At 49.8% G+C, this 17,758-nt stretch overlaps 1 protein-coding gene across 1 annotated transcript in view; it reads right to left on the reverse strand.

Moving 5' to 3' along the window:
* Positions 1 to 17,758, reverse strand: part of NR3C2 (nuclear receptor subfamily 3, group C, member 2) — a 282,191-nt gene that overhangs the window by 34,712 nt on the left and 229,721 nt on the right. Inside the window, exons 5-6 of the mRNA XM_004685316.2 lie at positions 14,315 to 14,665; positions 13,028 to 13,172 (exon numbers count right to left, since the gene is read on the reverse strand). Coding sequence (XP_004685373.1) covers positions 13,028 to 13,172; positions 14,315 to 14,665 — 496 coding nt within the window. The remainder of the gene's footprint in view (positions 1 to 13,027; positions 13,173 to 14,314; positions 14,666 to 17,758) is intronic.

Consider the following 17,758-nt stretch of genomic DNA (forward strand, 5'->3'; position numbering starts at 1 on the left):
GGCAGTCACTGCTGGCCATGGGTCATCCTAGAACCCTAGAAGGAAGATGTTTCAGATCATAAATGCTATAGATAGTCTTTCGATAAAAACATTCTTTGCACCTTAGATTTTTAAATATTTACATGGTTAGGTCAGTTCCTTTTGGTAGAGGAAAGAAAACACACAGCCGTCGCCCACTGTGAAAATTCAGAGTGGAGAGAAAGCCAACTGTGGTAAATCCCATTATGAAAATGTTTTGCCTTGACCAAAGGCTGAACCTGCGTATTCAGTGACTTGTGACTTGACTCAGGCCAGTGACAATACAGTTCACTCAGGAAGGTGACTTCCACGCCTCTTACCACGCAGCGCCCTCCCCTATCCCCGGGAAAGCCTGTTCTGGAAACACGTCACCAGATTTCCCACACTAAAGTAAGCTAAGGAGCACAGTGCAGATATCAGAGAACAGCTCACTGCCTATTATTCATACGGCGAGTGGAGGGGGGAGCATCTCTGGCACTGACAAGTAGATGAACGTGTCACCCCAACGCTGCCCTCTGAGGGGGGCCCAGCCTGATTACCTACCGGACTGAAGATGAGCTAGATGGTTTGGGAAAGTTCATACGCCCTGGACAGAGGAGCACTTTCTAGTTCTTGACTAAGGTGCCTTACATAGTGCAGACTAAAAAGGAGACAGCCTTGAAGGATTTGCATCCCGAGCCTGCACGCTGAGCTGCTGACCCAAGGTCAAAGCCCCCGACCGCATGCTTGGATCTAACAAGCTCCACAAATGCCAAGCCGGCTAGTGTAACCTGCGACCCAGTGTCCCCAAGCACAGCCAGGACACGAGGGCAGCTCACTATGCAAGAGCTGGGTTTTTCCTCGTCAAGCCTCACCTGGGCAGGCTCTAGAGGCCAGCATCTCCCATCTGGAGATGGGACGACAGGCAGAACCCAGCAGGCTCCTGGCAGACGAAACCCTTCAGGGAGCGACTGCTGCTGCACGCGGGGCGTCTGGGGTGTGTGCTCCAGACAGCGCCCCATTTCAGCACACAGAAGTGGCCCTCACCTGCGAGGCGCCGCGCGAAGCTGAGACTCCTCTTGTTCTCTGCGGACTTTCCAGAATGTGAAGAAAGCTAACTGCTGAGTTTAGAAGTGTGGCAAGCCTAGTGGCAGGGTAGAAGGTGGCAGCAAACCACTCTTCCCTCGTGCAGTAATGTATCTGTAGTTAGCCGCCATGAGGGCGCATGCCTCTTCCCCAGCAAGCAGCTACCAGCTGGCCAGCGAAACGGGCATGCGTCATGGAGCCGGGCGTTTCTCGGGCATGCGTCATGGAGCAGGGCGTTTCTCTGCTCCAGCCTGGTGAGCAACTATGCTTCCCCGGGCGCTGGGGAGCCGGGCTGACCCCGCAGAGGTGACTTAGTGAGGGGTGCCCGGGGTGGGGGTGGGACCGCGGGTGCCAGAGTGGCTGTGTTCATGGCACCGGGCCTCAGATTCTGGCCCCACACCTCTAAGTTTCAGTTTGGGAGAAGAAAGCAGCGAAACCCTCCAGAGACAATTTCTCACAGACACAGTTCAACTCATGACTCCGATGGGGCCCTGGAGGCCATTCTGGGGTCCCCCCATTCTGGGAGGGAGGTAGTTTCTTTGGTTTGATCCTGCTAAAAAGCTGAGAAATCAGCTGCCTGAACAAAACAATAGGTGCTCGACTCAATTAATTAATTAGAGACTAGCCACGTGTCCTTTCTGGTTACTGATTCGGAACATCTGTCACAAAGCAGGTTCTGTTCTGGACATTCTGAACAACCACATCACCCGTGGCTGTGGGGGCTGCGAGGATGCTACTGGCCGCTGGGAGGGACCAGCCTGCCCGGCGGTCTCGGGGCCTGCTCCCGCACGCAGCCACCCTGCCACGGGATGTCCAGAGAGCAGAGAGGCAGGCTGGAGCTTCCGGACCTCCTGTCTCCCGTGAAGCGCTCTGAACTCCTGAGTCCCCCTCGGCACACGAGGCAGCACGAGCTCCCCTTTCTCCGCAAACACATGATTCTTTGTGTGTCTGTCTCAGGCAGGAGCCACAGCAGAGGGGACCCCAGCACCTCAAAAGGGGTCACAATGGCAGAAGGACCCCCCCCAGACACAGCCAAGTCCCTAGAGGCCTCGGCGCGTGCCAGCCCGCTCTTCCCCTGTCCTGCTCAGACGGACTTGGGGGGTATAGACGGCTCGTGGGCACCCGGGTTTTCTGCCACAGGACAAAGAACAGCAATTCTCACTGAAAATGAAAAAAACGAAGTTCATTCTTTCAAGTAACTGCCGCAGCTGAAATGCCAATGGTTTTAAGGCCACGCTTGGCGGAGATGAAAAGCAAAACTCCCATTTCAGATTGTCGCCATGCAGAGCAGAGCAGCGCAGACCAAGAAGGCGCCTTCTCATAGCCTGCTGGCTTCTCCCTGAATGAGAAGAGCCTTCACGTACCTGGCGATGTGACTGTGTTTCACTAAACGCTTCCTTTGGTGACACTGTCTCATACTACTTCGAGAAGCCAAGGGACAGGAGACGTGGGCGAGAGGGAAAGAGCCACACAATGGGTAGAAAGAGAAAGGGCCCAGCAGAAGTGAAAGGAGAAGAATTAGAGGAGGGAAAAGGCCAACAGAGATGGGGGCAGAAGTCATGAGCAAGAAAAAATGGGGAACAGCAGTCTCCTCGTTTCAAGCTGAGCCCCTCATTCTCCAGGGCCCAAAGGTTCCAGAGTGACAGCCCTGCATTCCAGACATTCACCCCTTCCTTCAGGTACAGCCTCTCATGGCTGTGCCCTCGTTACCAGGCCTGCCCCAGTGCTGACCCTGAAAGCCAGTTACTCGGCTCAGCCAGGCTGCTCTCCCTTCCCCCCAAGCTCCTGGCCACCAACTGGAAGGAAGCCTATCTGTCACGTGTCGTTCACTTCATCTCATTGGCCCACTAGTCTTGCCTCTTGTCGTAAGTCACCAACCACATGGGAAGATTCCAGAGGGTGAGGACTGGGCCTTTCACTTCTGGGAATCCCCCCAACAGCCACAACGCTCTGTGCCTGGTGGGTCTTCTCAGTGCTTGCTGGGGGCTGGGCGGATATTCGCCCGTGCTCAACATTGGAAATAAAGAGATTCAGATGTCACGTTAGATGGCGTGTCCAGCTACACACTCACACACTTACACACGCCCTCCTCCTCTGAAGTCCACCTGGGCTCTACCTGCAAGTTCTCATCGTCCTGAGCACCAGTTTTCTTGCTGGTAAAGCAAAACCACAGAAGCAGAAACTGCAGGAGGTTGGAAGGGGCCTTCTAGACTCTTGTGCCTCCCGATTCTTTGCAGAGGAAATGAGTGGCAAAGTGAGAAGAGCAGGAGCTTTGGGGGAATACTTAAAACTGAGGTGGCCTGGCAACAGTGTGGGGCTGCGGGTCACCTCGGGGCTCTCCTGGCAGGGCAGCTGCATCGTTCATAAACAGTGACAGCGGCACCTGCCTGAAGCCTAATTATCTATCAATGACATGTCATGCACAATGAATGAAATGTCCTGTGAAAGCCTACGAAAGGGTATTTTTAGTGGCAGAGATGAGAGCTTTAGCATGCCAGTGGAAATAAAAAGCAACATGCCAATATTAGCCACACTAAGCCTTTAAAGATACCATCGGAGCTTCAACTGGTGTTGTCTTTTATAGAAGTAAGCAATGGTGCCCTCTAGTTAGCCAGTGCAAAGCCTGGGCAGATTCGTGAGGTCACTGCAGGCTCTGGATCCCGATGGCTGCATGTAGCTGACACAGTCCACTCTGCTCGCAGCCTCCTATTTGTTTTGCTACTGCAAGTCACCCAACTTTGTTAACTGCCTAGAGCATTTCTTAGCCAGCAGGTGACATGAGGCTAGAGTTAGGTACAGACAGAGGTTTTCTTGAAGTCAAAGTTGAAAGAAAGCTGCAGAAACGGGTCCTTTTCATAAAGTTCAAATGCTAAGCCCCAAGCCCTAGAGAGTGAGGCCACAGCAGGAGGGAGAGCGCTCACTACCAAACCACAAATAGCAGCTGAGCGCCAGTTATGTAGAAAGTATTTTGCTCGACATTATAGAAAACGCTTGAAAGCACACTTATTACTGTCTACAGTATCCCTCGAGTAGTCAAAGCGTGCACACATACAACAACATAAAAAAGCACCAAATGGTTCATGCAGAAAGCAAGTGTTAGAGTCGTGGAGGCTGGGGAGCAGTTTTTTTTTTTTGGAAAAGTCACTCGACTTTGATGGTAAAAGATATCAACAGGAAGTGTCCTTGTGACTGGGGTCCAAGAAGGGAGGAGGAGGAAAATGTTAGGTGCGAAGATCTTAGGAGGGAAAAGACAACAATCTGATTGGTCTTCAGTCCCTGAAACCGCTAATGCTCCCAGCTCGGAAGTCTGCGCTGTGTGTAAGTGCCTGAGAGACCAGCGCCACAGGCCTGGGACAAGCCTGCAAAAGTAAGGCTGATTTGGCCAGCGCAGACTAACAGCAGGAAGTAATGCTGAAAATGGCATTAAAATATTTTTTAAAGATTTATTTATTTTTGCATACAGAACTGGGGTATAAGCCAGAGATGCAGGGGACGTGAGAGGCTTCACCAGAGACAGACTGGGGAGCAGGACAGGCAGATCAACGAAGTCCACTGTGAGGGGGCAGTGGTGGGTGAGACAGGAGAGGTCTGCTGCGCCATGTGGGTCACCTCCAGGGTGGGGATCGAACTCACACCCAAGCGGATGCAGCCAGCTTGCAGTGCTGCATCCTAACCCGCTGCACCACCAGGAAGTATCTGGTATTTTAAAATTAGTTAGTTCATCAAGACCAATGCTAGACCTAACTCTAAGGGCTGGCAGAGCAAAGATGACCCCTCAGGCCCAGCCCCGCCCTCCAGAGGGGCAAGAGGTGAGGAGGAGGAAAACAAATGTGGTTTCACAGCAGAGGCTGGGCAGGGGAGACTACATGGGGTCTGGTGGTCAGGAAAAATGGGTTTGAACAAGGGACAGTTTGAGCAGAGACAGGAGGTGAGCCAGAGTCCCCCTCCTGCGTGAGCAGATACTTCAAGAGTTGGGGTGAATCTTCCAAAGGAGCAGAAGGGGGTCCATGTGGCTAAGCAAAGACTCTGGGGACCCCTCAAAGGACGCATTAAAATCTGCCTAGCACTGCATCAGGGAGGGGAACAGGGGAACACAAGGGACAACAGTGACGGGTCCACACCGAGGGGAGAAACCAAATGCTGTCTGGAAACCGACAATGTAAGAAGATAAATAAGCTCGTTCACTCTCACGCTCTCTCTCTCTCTCTCTCTCTCTCTCACACACACACACACACAAATCCAACAACCCATTGGGGCATTTTCAACACGACTCTTCATGACTGTACACAAGGATGATGGAAGGTTACAGGGCCACATCCCTTGGGGTACGGCCGGTGGGTGTCTCCCCTCTCCCACCCACCTTGCACTAGAGGATCAGGCCCATTTCAGCCAGCACAGGCAGCCTCAGCACCTAGAGCCCCAGAACTGTACTTGGCACACTGAAGTCACTCGAGAAGGATCAGCTGAGTGAGCGGGCTGGTTGAGTAACACCGCGTGCTCCTCCCAGGAAGGGCCAAAGCCCAAAGGCAGGGTTTGCTGGAAGAGCTGCCGGGTGGAGAAGTGAAGCAGCGAGTTCAGCTAAGGCCGTGCTGGGCTGTCTCATCTCAGGAGGGGTCCTGGCGCCCCAGCAGGAGAGGTGAGGCAGAACAGGCCCACAGCCAAGCCCCCCATTTCTGTGAGAATGGCCTTCTCGCGATTCCTCCACTGCAATGCCTGCACCTGCACACCAACTCGACTTGTTGGCACTATGCTAGGCTGGTGGAGGGGAAGAAATACTGTTTAAGAAGGGGGGCAAGAGGGGCCCTCCCTGGTGGCACAATGGGTTGAAAGTCACTCGCAGCTGGGACCCCATGTTCTCCCAGAATCCCCTCTGCCCAGTCCCTGTCAGTGCAAGAGGCCTCTAGTCCTCTGGGCACAAGCAAGAGAAATCCATCCGGTGACGCGCCCACCTGGCAGACAGGCATTGGCCGTTCCCCACCTGCCGGAGTTCTCTTTCCTTGTTCTCTTTCACCACCGGAAGGGAGCAGGTCTGGGTGAGGAGGGCCAGGGAGCCCCGGTGTCCCAGGGGGCGGGGAACACACCGTCCTGCCAGGCAGAACCAGGGACAGACCTGGTCCCGTGGCCACCGGCTCGGGGAAGGAGGACTTTCTCTTTAAGTCTGTTCCTCATCGTGACCTGGGAGCAAAATAAAACCCAAAGAAACAAACAATGGGGATCTCAAAAAGGCTGCTGTTTTCTCAGTGACAGGAAAAGAAATGTGTGTGTGAGAGAGAGACAGACAGAGGGAAGAGAGGCGGGGAGGAAAGGCAGGGAGCTGGGGGCCTGAGAGTATGAAGGGGGAGGGGGAGGGAGGAGCTGGAGCACTGGCAACTGCAGGATCTACACAGGGCCGTGTCCTGCTGGCACAGGGGAAGTGAGAACCCCCTTCTGGACCGGGCAGGAAGGGCCGAAGGAAGGGAAGAGGCTTGGACACAGGAGAGCAAACAAATCAGGCTGGAGACCAGGCCGACTCCCACTCATCCCGCCTTCCCGGCTCCTCCGCCAGAACTGCGGCCTACAACCCCACCAGCACCGGTCCAGGCCCAGTGGTCACCTGTGCTGGCTCAGGGGCTTGGACACCCCTCAGTCTCGGGCACCCCACAATCTAACCCCAATGCCTCAGGCGGTGTGAGCTGCCCTCACCTCAGCCTGACCCCATGACCAGGCCCTGCGGCCTCAAGCGGAGCCCGCCCGCTTTGCCGGGCCGCAGGGCAGAGGGACCTCAGGTCCTCCATCCTAATGGCCGAGTGACCAGAGGGCTCTCACCAGGGACAAGCGGATGAGGCAGCGCAGTGGCCCACTGGGCAGACAGGGACAGGACAATCGTGAATTAAGACATAGAGACACTGCGTCAGGTGTTTTCCTGCGGGTGCTGCCAGGACGGCCAGCGACGAGCGTGGACACTGTGTGACACTGTGTGGGGTGAGCTCCCCTGCTCCCGGAGGGGAGGCAAACGCCCTCCCAGCTACCACGTGGCGCGGAGCAGAGGGGCTCAGCCAGCCCGGTGCAGACACATCCCTCTCGTTCATGCCACCAGGCTCCGTGCCCACACAGTGTCCAGCAATGACAGCAAACCTGGCGACAGGCGTGCGAACGTCACCGAGGACAACGGCACCCCTGGACGGGACAGCAAGGGGCCCCCCCCGCGGCCACCCCGGGTCTTTCCCCAGCACAGCAACCTCACTCGGTGCGTGGCTGTGGTGAAAGGTGCGGAGCTAGGGGACAGGGAGAGGTCACCCCCAAAACATTTGCTATGGGGCTGCTACTTGAGGTGATGTAAACATGCCTTAAAATACATTTCTGACCCTCTGGGAGTGGCTGAGAGTTAAAGCGAGGGACACGGCCCCTTCGTTTCAGAAATGAAAGAAAAACAATTTGAAGAAATTTCATTACAGGCTTAAATGGGAGTTTTAATATGTGTGTTGAATTGATAAGACATTTGAATACTGGCAGCGATCTGTAGCAGTATGTGATAAGCTGTTTCAAGGTAAAATTGAATAATTAATCATTTAACACATATTTGAAAAGTTTTGAGTTTATAATAAGAAAAGTTCTCTGCTAATTTAAAGTATTAACTCATCTCTTCACCCAGTGTTTAATAAAAAACCAGAAAGAATGTCTTCCTTAATCATCCCCTCCTTCCACCTCCTCAAACTCCAATAACGCGAGTATACAGCCCGCAGGTGCGGTCTTTGGGCACTTTGAGATCCTTTCCACAGTGGAGACAGGCACAGGGGTCTATTCTCAGCTGTTCAGTCCCTAGTGGCTCTAGGAAACACAGCGATGGCCCCTCTTGTGGAGAGGAGCCCCCCCCCCCCGACTGCTCACTGCTTACCACACGCTCCCTCCCCCCTCGACCAGCTCACCTGGCCTCTCTGGGTCATCACCCATGCCTGCCCCACTTGAGCAATAACTCAGCAAGTGTTAACGGAGGCTCTACTGCAGCTTGGATATGGTGCCGGGTGCTGGAAACTAAAAACGACTAGGTCAGAGGCTGTGGTCCCCACCAGGAGGTGTGACAGACCACAAGGGCTGGCGCAGGTGAGGGCCATGCAGGTCAGGTGCCCTTGGGCTGAAACTGCAGGGGGTGGGGGCAGGCCTGCAGAGCCAGGCACAGCACAGCGGCTCCTTCCTCCCCGCACCTCTTTCCACGCCCTGCCGTCACCTCCCTCACTGGCAGAAGGCAGGAACCAGCGGCGGGAAATACGGCCACTGGCCCCTGTGACGAAGGTGCCAGGTCTCGGCAGGCCAAGATCCGGCAGACCGTGGGCGCACTGGGTCAGCCAAGCAGGTAGCACAGGCCTGGGGGTCTGCGCCACAACAGCTGCTCTCTCTCTCTCTCTCTCTCTCTCTCACCGCTGCTCAAAGTAAGGTCCAAGTCTGCCGTCACACAGACATGCCTGTGTGGGAAGCGCAGGCACAAATAGCTGCTCGTTGAACATTTTCTTTTCGATCATCTTCAAATGCAATTCATCCTCAACACTTCCAGAACTGGCGCTCTGCTCCCTTCCTCTCCATGCCCTCTTGACCTCCTCTTCCTCCTCCCCTGCAGTCTCTACCAGACCCTTCCCCCTGCACCCATGCTGGTTTCGCCTATAACCTCTTCGAGTTTCTTTCCATGACTATTACGGTCCCTGCCCAAGGCTCTTCCCTCACCTGGACTCCTCCTCGGCCCTGTCTGGTCTGCTGCACCTCCAGGCTGTTCTCTTTATACGCAGAGGGGGCTTTTCTGGAAGGAAATCTGGGAATGTTGCCTGACCACTGAGAAAACTTCATGAGCTTTTCAGCTGCTCTGAGAACAAAGAATCAAGGTCTGAAATTGGCTTCCAAAGCTCACACAGCCTGAGTCTGGCTCCCCTCGGGCTCACTGGGCTCCTGGCTGACCCTGGTGCTCTGACCACACTGTACTTGCTGTCACGTCCTTCCTGCCACTGGCAGGCCTTTGCATGTGCTGGGCCCACAGGGAGGCCAGCTGCCCTCCTCTAGAGTCACGTGTTTCTTCATGATGGGGCTATACTGTCAGAAATGTGTCCCCAGGCAATTTCCTTGTCATGAGGCAAACCCAGATGGCACAGCTTCCTGTACACCCAGGCTCGATGGAAGAGTCCAGTGGGGGCCACTATCATATATACCGTCCAGCGCTGACCAGAGTCATAAAGTGACACACGGCTATTTCCAGGCACGAGGCTGACACCAACCCCATCAATTCCAGGGAAGCTGTTCCTGACAGATCGATACCTCCTATAAAACTCTCCCACAGCACGTTTCCTGTCAACACATCTCAGGATCATCATTTTAAGATCTTTGATTACTCTCTGCCTCCCTGTTTACACAGCATGTCCCAAGAAACAGGCTGTGTCTTCCTCACTATGCTGAAACCACTGCTTAGGACACAGAGAACAGCTAGTAAATACTCTCTGAACAGAAGCACGGCGAAGCAGGTCTCAGACTTGAGTTGCCACTCTCTGTAAGTTAGAAGACTCCCTAAAACTACAGGGTCAATGAAAGCGCCTTGTGGTAAAACTGTCCCATCCAGCTCCACCTGTGATTTGATTTGCCACAGGCTTTCTGTCACTTCCCATGTGTCCTGGGGAAGGCCACTGGCTACCCCCCTTGGCAAGACAGCTCCCGGCTAGTCTACAGGGTGGGGGTGCACAGTTTTAAGAACAAGGAACAATTTTTTTTATTTTTAACAATTTTGCACTATCACATTTATCAACGTAACATTAGAAAACACTTTTTTGTTGTTTCCATTTTATCTCTACTCATGTTTTCTAGACCAGACGAGTGCAAACCAGGCATATCTGCCCTTTTCTGTTTTCTTCTCTTTGTGTCTTATGTCTTTCTGGTTGCTAAACCCTTTAGTAAGCCATTCATTTCCCCAGTGTCAAATAGAAGGTGCTTCCCCCTCAGCTTCACTAGTTAAAAGGGGTTTTTACAATTTTGCACTTTGGAATCTGTACACTTAAATGTTTGCACACAATTAAAAATTAATACGTGGTAACAAAAGCATGGGAAACAAAAGAAAAACGGAGAAATCGGACTTAAAATTAAAACCGTTAATTTTTAAAGTACACAGAGGACACTCTCAGGAGGGCGAGGAGACCACCTCCTGAATTCGAGCAAGTGTTCACACCTCATTTCTCTGGGAAGAGTTTCAATTCAGAACACATCAAGGACTCCTCCAGCTCAAAACCAAAAAGACAAAGCAGCCAATTAAAAAATGAGCCAAGGACGTGAACAGACATTTCTCTGAGGCAGATACAAGGTGGCCCACAGCACTTGCAAAGAGGCTCATGGTGAATCATTAGGGAATGCAAACCGAAGCCACCATGACAGAGACCAGGTCACACTTCCTGGCGTAGCCTCGAAGGCCAGCAGCAACGCCAGACAGCAGGTGCCGGCAAGAAGGTGGTGAGAGCGGCGCTCATGTAGACGTGCAAGGATGTCCATGATGTACCTGCTGTGCTTCCCAAGAAGTTCAAGGTGGGGTGAACACCCACCCTGGCAATCCTCCTCTCCATCCCCCAAGCAGGGGCCCCAGCTGACGCACACACACAAATGATCACAGCAGCATTTTCCATAACAGCCCAAAGGCGGAGACAACCCCAGTTGCGACCCACCGAGGGGCGCGTGGACGGGTCATGCAGTTCTCTCAGTGGGCTGGTGATGCTCCACCAGGCTGCTGCCAACACCGAGTTGCTGATCACAGGACTGGTCCTCTTAGGGGCCTGCAGGGTTAGGTTCTGGAGAGCCCGCGGGGAAGACACTTTTATTTGCTAGTCTATATGCCATCTTGTCTCATATGCGCTTCTGTCTGCAGACGCCTTATTGTTACGTTTTGTGGGTTCATCAGCACCGGATTCAGGCAGCAGGACTGTAACTCAGCCCTGAAAACACCTTCTAACATGTGTGCTGCTCTCTGAGGGACGCTGCAGCCTCCTAGGCAACACCAGACAGCTCTCGGCCTCAGGCCTCAAGCCACAAGAGGTAGTGAAATCACCAACACAAAGCACAAAGAGGCCAAAAATGTGGCACCGACTAGACTATGAAAAGAACGCTTGTTTATCGGATGGGAGCGATCAAGAGGACCGGCCGGCAGCAGAGCTGTGCGCGCCCCAGTCAGATTCATCGCCACGCTGTGCAGGTCTGTGATAGCTGCCGAGTACTGACTGCGAGTTTTGACTCTGAGGTCACAAAGGGAGCCAGAGGCCAATCCACGCACACGTGACCACCAGTGATTAGCTCTGTGGTCATTCCGCGGCATGCTGTCCACCCAGTAAGCGCAGTTCTGACACAAACTCGACATGGAGGGATCTTGAAGACATCACACTACATGAAACCCGTAAGTGATGAAGAACACCTCTTGTGTGAAATATCTAGGTGACTTCATAGACCAGGGGCTTTCAGGGGCTGGGCACAATATTGAGAGATTGTTGAGTGGGCTCCTGAGTTGTGTATGGAATGAGGAAAAGAACAAGGGGTGGATGTGGTGAGGCTTATCCCAGACTGTGGATGTAACTGATGCCACTGAGTCCCACTTAAGAATGGTGAAGTGGCAAATTCCAAGTATTAGCTATTTTTATGACCACCCCCCCCCAAAATCAATAGATGCACTGAATAAGATTAAAGGGCTATTTGAATTTTCTCTTAAAATATAATCACACAGAAACATTGGATGGCACAGAAAGCCTGTTGTTTACTCACACTTGTGAGACAAAGACCCTGTTCAGTGTGTTTTTCTTCTGGTTTATAGTCCACATTTCAAAACAGGCTCACTATTTAATAATATCAGTTTACTACTGAGGAAAACAAGTAAATGAAAACGCGCCTGTCACTTGTTTGGCCTCACTTCATGCTTTTGGTGAACATTTATTCAGGACTAGCATTATTCTTTCTGACGAACTGCCAAGTGAGAGGTCACTTCAAGAACCAGCAGCTAATTTATCACCAGAATACAATATTCTTCCTGGTACCCTCGGTCTGGGTCAATCGGTGCCCTTAGATAAAGCCTGCTGGTATATTTAGGTATCTTGGCATGCTGCGCCCACTCTGAATCTTCTGCACAGCTTTCTTTCTCGTATCTCCCAACTATTTCTCATCTGCCTCCTTTCCTACTGAAAACGCCTATTTTCACATCTCGAGAGACAGCCAGCCATCTGTTAGAATGTGGCTGTGGTTACTATCATAATTCAAACGTTCCTTTTCATTTTAAGCATTTCTTGACCCAACAATTACAAAGCAGCACCACTGGATATAAACACAAGTGAAATGTGCTAATGTGGATTGCAAACACTATTAAAATGTAAACTTCACATAGGAAGGAATTCACGGCCAAAGAAAAATCTATTATGATTCTTTCAGCCTTTTAAAATGCATCATAAAACTAAAAATGTTTTACTACAGAATAACATTTTGGCTTCTTTTATGATTGCAAAGAAGGGTAATTATGATTGTCATGAAAACACATTGAACAGCTGTATAGTGTTAACAAAAGAACCATTATATGAAAGCTCACAAAACCTGGCACTTCATACACTCACATTTCCTGGAAATTAGATCGTCTCCCCAACTGGAGTAGATACCCAAAGAGACTGTTTTCTATTAATTGTGGCTCTGTAGCAGTCAAGTTTTTGGAGCCAACTGGATCATCTCTCTTTTGGGACAGTGCCTACATATTCTTATGTGAAACCTATATATACTGATTTATCGATGTTTAGACATGGGCATTCGAATTCTGTGAGAAGTTATTTTTAAGCTCTCGAATGACAGCGTTTTAACTCTTAAAAAACGTGAGTTATCAGTGGATTCTTTCACAAACGTACATCTGTTTAGAAATCACAAAAAAATTCATAACAAATAACTCTGCAGTTTATTTTATGAAGGCTAATTAATAGGTACTTACTCATTAAAGACGAGGTCTGGCGCAAAATAGAGAAATTGGCTGTTCGTATGTTTGTACGATCTCCAGCTCAAGGCAAATGATGACAGACACATCCAAGAATACTGGATTAGGGTAATTTGGTCCTCAAGAGGCAAGTTTTTAAATCCTGAAGAACAGAACAATTAATCACAGAAATACACTTAGCATAAGTACATTCCAGGAAGATGCTTGTTAAGTCAACCCCCAAACAGCCACCTCTCTTGAACAGACACAATCAATTCCACTGTCATTTATGGGGCACCCATGATGTGCCAGGCCATGTTCAACATTCAATTCACCCCAAATTCTCAAGGAAGGTGACCAGTGAGGACAAATAAAACTGGGGAGATTCACTGTGAATAATGGCTTAACATCCTGGGTTAGACAGAGAGAATTTGTATTAACCTGTAACTCCTCACAATTTAAACAAAGGAGACTTAGCACCTGTCCACCCCTGCATTTCTACTGAATGGTGCAAGATTTTATTTTTCATGAGTCAGTGGTGGCTGGGAAACGTTACTCCTGGCTTCCCCTGGCCTGGGGAAGGAGGCGAGAAAAAGCCGTGTCCTTGACCTCCTGTTTCCCACTGTCTGCCTTGCTGGGCCTCAAGTCTCTCTCTGGACCTCTCTTCACCCCCAGTGTGTCCAGGGCTTTGAGACAATGTTTCCTCGTTCTAGCATTTCACTCCCAGAGGTGACCTACGGAACTGCCCTGGGTTAATGAACAGGGACAGACAGACAGCTGTTCTGAGTATTGTTTCTAGAGATTAACAGGGGCCATAGTAACAAAATCCTACAATATGAGGACCTAGGAATTTCGAGGACAAGTTAAGGGTACCAGGGCTGAGATGATGCTTTTAGAAAGAAGAGCCAGGTTCTCATACAGGATCCCCCGAGGATATAACACGTCAGGGCCTACCTGATTCATGCTTAAGTGAGGCCTGGTAATGGGGGGCTAATAAAGGGTTGAGTCTGTGCTTTCACAAGTCATGTCGCCTTAGTTAAAACCTCAAGTGAAAACTTTCATTGTCATCATCAACAAAAGAAACACGTCTGTTAAACCAACAACAGAAGCCTCCCTCCAAATGCCTCTGGAGAAATGAAACAGATTCAGTGGGTTGTTCCTGCACAACCCATTCACTTAGTCTCCATTTCCAATTTAAAGTTAGGACTGTGCAGAAAGCAAACCCCAACTGCCCTGGACAAGGTGGACCGCGTCGCCCTGACCTGTCCAGGTAGGGTGGTCAGTGGAGGAGGGTCTCCGTCCTACCTGGAAGTACCTTTGCCCACTTCACGACTTGAATCATCTGTTTGCCCGCTAAGCGGTTGAGCGTGGAGAGCAGATTCTCAGCAGTGTCTGGTTTCGAGCTGTCGTAGCCTGCATACACCACCTCCGGCTCGATGGTTTCCAGGATCATGGCAGGGGACGGCGTGAGCGCGCGGGAGATGGCTGAGAGCTGGGGCACCAGCGCCGAGTTCACCGGGGGCTCCTTGGCGGGCGCAATATATGTGGTGCCTTCCTCGGGGCTCTGGGGGGGGGGGGGGGGGGGCGGGGGCTGCTGTGGCTGCGTCTGTTCCTCGTGAATCCCTTTCAACTTTCCCAACTTCTTTGACTTCCGAGCTGTAAAGATACATGAGCAATAAGGGCGAGTTAGAATTGTGTTTGGGGGCCCTCCCTGGTGGCTCAGCGGGTTAAGGCACAGCACTGAGGAGCTAAAGCCACTCCGGTGCGAGTTCAATCCCTGCCCCGGAGGTGACCACATGATGCGACAGGCCTCTCCTGACTGTGCTGCTCCCCTCAGCAGTGTGCTTCGTCAGTCTGCCTATTCTGCTTCCTACTGTCTCTGGTGAATCCTCTCAGTGCCTCTGCACCTCTGGCCTGTACCCCAGTTCTGTGTGCATAAATAGATAAATCTTTAAAAAAATGTGTTTGGGATCTTACATAAGGTAAAATACAATCAAACACTGTTGCGGGATAGTTAGAGCATCCTTTCCCTCTACCTATGTCAACAGTCAGTACCCGGCACATCATCATGGCTTTACACAAGCCAACCAATTCCAGAAATTTATGAGTAGGTACTATTACTGTTAGGGGGGAAATGATGTCCTGAAGGAATTCTGCAGAGTTCTGTGGATTCCACCCCCTGCTCCAGTGACTGGAAACTACAACTCCCAGCAACACCAAGGAGAGAATGCAAGGACGCAAGGGCAGAGCTAAGCAGGCATTCTGGGACTTTCTGGGACACATAGGGAGCCCTTTTAGACTTTTGCTCTCTCTCAAACATGCGACTCTCTCTGGACCACATGGCTTTCTGGACTGCATGGCTCTTTGGACCATGGGGTGCTCTCTGGACTGAGTGGCTGGTGGCTGGTCCCTTGGCTCTTGAACTTTCAGTGTGCTATTGAGTTCCAAGTCAGTGGAGCTGGTAGGATGCTCTAGTTAACTTGTATCTCTTTCTCTTTCCTTCTTTTCCTGGGTCATACCTTTTCTTTTCTCCTTTGTAAATAAACCCATTATTGACTCTTTTGTGTACAACTGAATTTTAAGCACACAGGTGAGGACCTACAGACAGGCAGTCCAGTTCACGTTAGGGTGCCCTGTAACATTACGGTTCTCACTTTATAATGAGGAACCTGTGATCCGAAGGGTCAAGAAATCAGTCCAAGATCATTTTAAACCAAAAACGTATTAATTTCAACAGCATCTGCTTGTCTTTCACATTTCTCTCAAAGACTCTTAAACTTGATCATGGCAAATGACAGAATGGGGGATGGGACAGCTCAGGGGGGCGAGCAAAGATGGCTGACTCAATGAAAGGACGACAAAAGAAAAGAGAGTTCAGAAGTGCCCAAATGAATTCCGAGCTGTAGTAACAATGTACTTCATTGGGTTTATTTTCTTGAAGGTTTTAAATTTAAAACCAGTTGAAGAGGAATTTATTATTCCTCTAATAAATGTGAGGAAATTTCCGGAACCAAGCTCAGCACAGAGTGGGGCTATGCCACACAATGGACTTGAACTTTAAAAGAAGCACTTGTTTGCAGTCAGACCGCAGACATTCACCGTGTTCATCCCAGAAACACCGATGCCGATAAAAGACAAGCCAACAGCTGACAGACATGAGACACACATCGGCCACACATCCTCAAACACTGAAACTGGGCTTACAAGATGAATGACCATAATCCCTATCATCTAGGAGTTTAAAATGAGCACAACAATGCATGCATTTTCAGTCATTCCATCAAATAATTTCATTTTGGTATAGTCTGCCTCCTTTTGAAAAAGTTGAGGCACAATGATCTGGTTTTCGATAATTCTGAATTAAAAATAGCTGCATCATGTTTATGCCAGTTAATGGTAACTGCTGTGAGGTCCTGACCCGAAGCTGAGCATCCAGAAGTCATGAGGTGGTTTCTGGTGAAGGCCTGCGTGATGATGGCAAAAATAATCGGCAAAGTAGCTCAGAAAACCAGACCAGCAGAAGAGAACCTAAGATGCCAATAATGCAACATGCTGGTGATGAGTGATGCTTTAAGAGCCTGAAAAAACCCTCAAGAGCATGAACTGGTCATCCGAGGAAGGAGGTGCGGGATCTGTGTGTGTCACATCAACTGTCCTGTAAACCTCAGGCGGCTCGTCTGACAAAGGGACATGGAAGAATCCCTTGTCCTCCTTCACAGAGGGCTAAGCGGGTAAGGAAAGTGAAACCATTTTTAAAATTATTACGGACATCTGAACTACTTTAAAATTATTATGGACATCTGAACTACTTCCACATTATTCTCATTCTTTCCTATAATTTTGCAAACATTTAAAACTTATTCCAATTCACGAAAACATTCTTCTCCTGTACAAAACTATAGCTGATGATAGCCATCATTTGATTGACTAGAAACAGCCCAGGGTGATATTTTCAAATTTTATTAAATGTGGTATTTGCTTGCAAATTAATTATAAAATTCATGTTTGCATTAGGCCTTAGGTCTGTAGTGCTGTGTTTATTCTCATCATTGATTTAAGGTCAAAGCCATGAAAAATTATGAAGAATGCTTAATATTTTTTTTGGCACTTACCAGGCTGTGGCCTGTAGCGTAATCAATTGAGCAGCTGTCAACATTGTTTATCATGGCATTTCAGTTACATTTAACTCAACATTAGGATTTTGGAGCTATATGTGGGACATACTTGAAGTGAATAAGAGCCATATTTACTTAGAAGATCTCAAATATTTTCAGTGCATAAATTCTTTAGCCAAGTCTGTCTATTTGGTATCTTTTTCTAAAGTATGGACAATACAGGGACATCATTAATTGCACTCCTATGACTCAAAGCAATCTTTTTCATGCTTGAAAATTTTATAGCGCTCCTCTAATATATGCTGTATGCTAAAATTAGGGCTCCTGAAGGTTCATAGTAATGGCTAATGTATTCCGATAACATTACTTCCACGAAGCTGATAGGTAACCCAATAAGTGTGTCTTGAATAAATTTCAAATTTGAATAAATTCAATGCTGTTAACTTTTAATGAACTATTCTGCTCCTCAAATGACCTATCAATTTACTTTATTTAAGTAATATAGACACATCTCCGTGATTTCAAGGTAAAATTTCTGAACAGCCCTTAGTATTCTTTTCAACATTCCTACCGTGTGCTGTCCACTGGTGGACTCATACTCCCACAGTGCCACATCTCAACGACATGGGCATGT

Source organism: Condylura cristata, unplaced genomic scaffold (assembly GCF_000260355.1).
Source record: "Condylura cristata isolate star-nosed mole 26May11 unplaced genomic scaffold, ConCri1.0 scaffold00018, whole genome shotgun sequence".
In the NCBI taxonomy this organism is placed as follows: domain Eukaryota; kingdom Metazoa; phylum Chordata; class Mammalia; order Eulipotyphla; family Talpidae; genus Condylura; species Condylura cristata.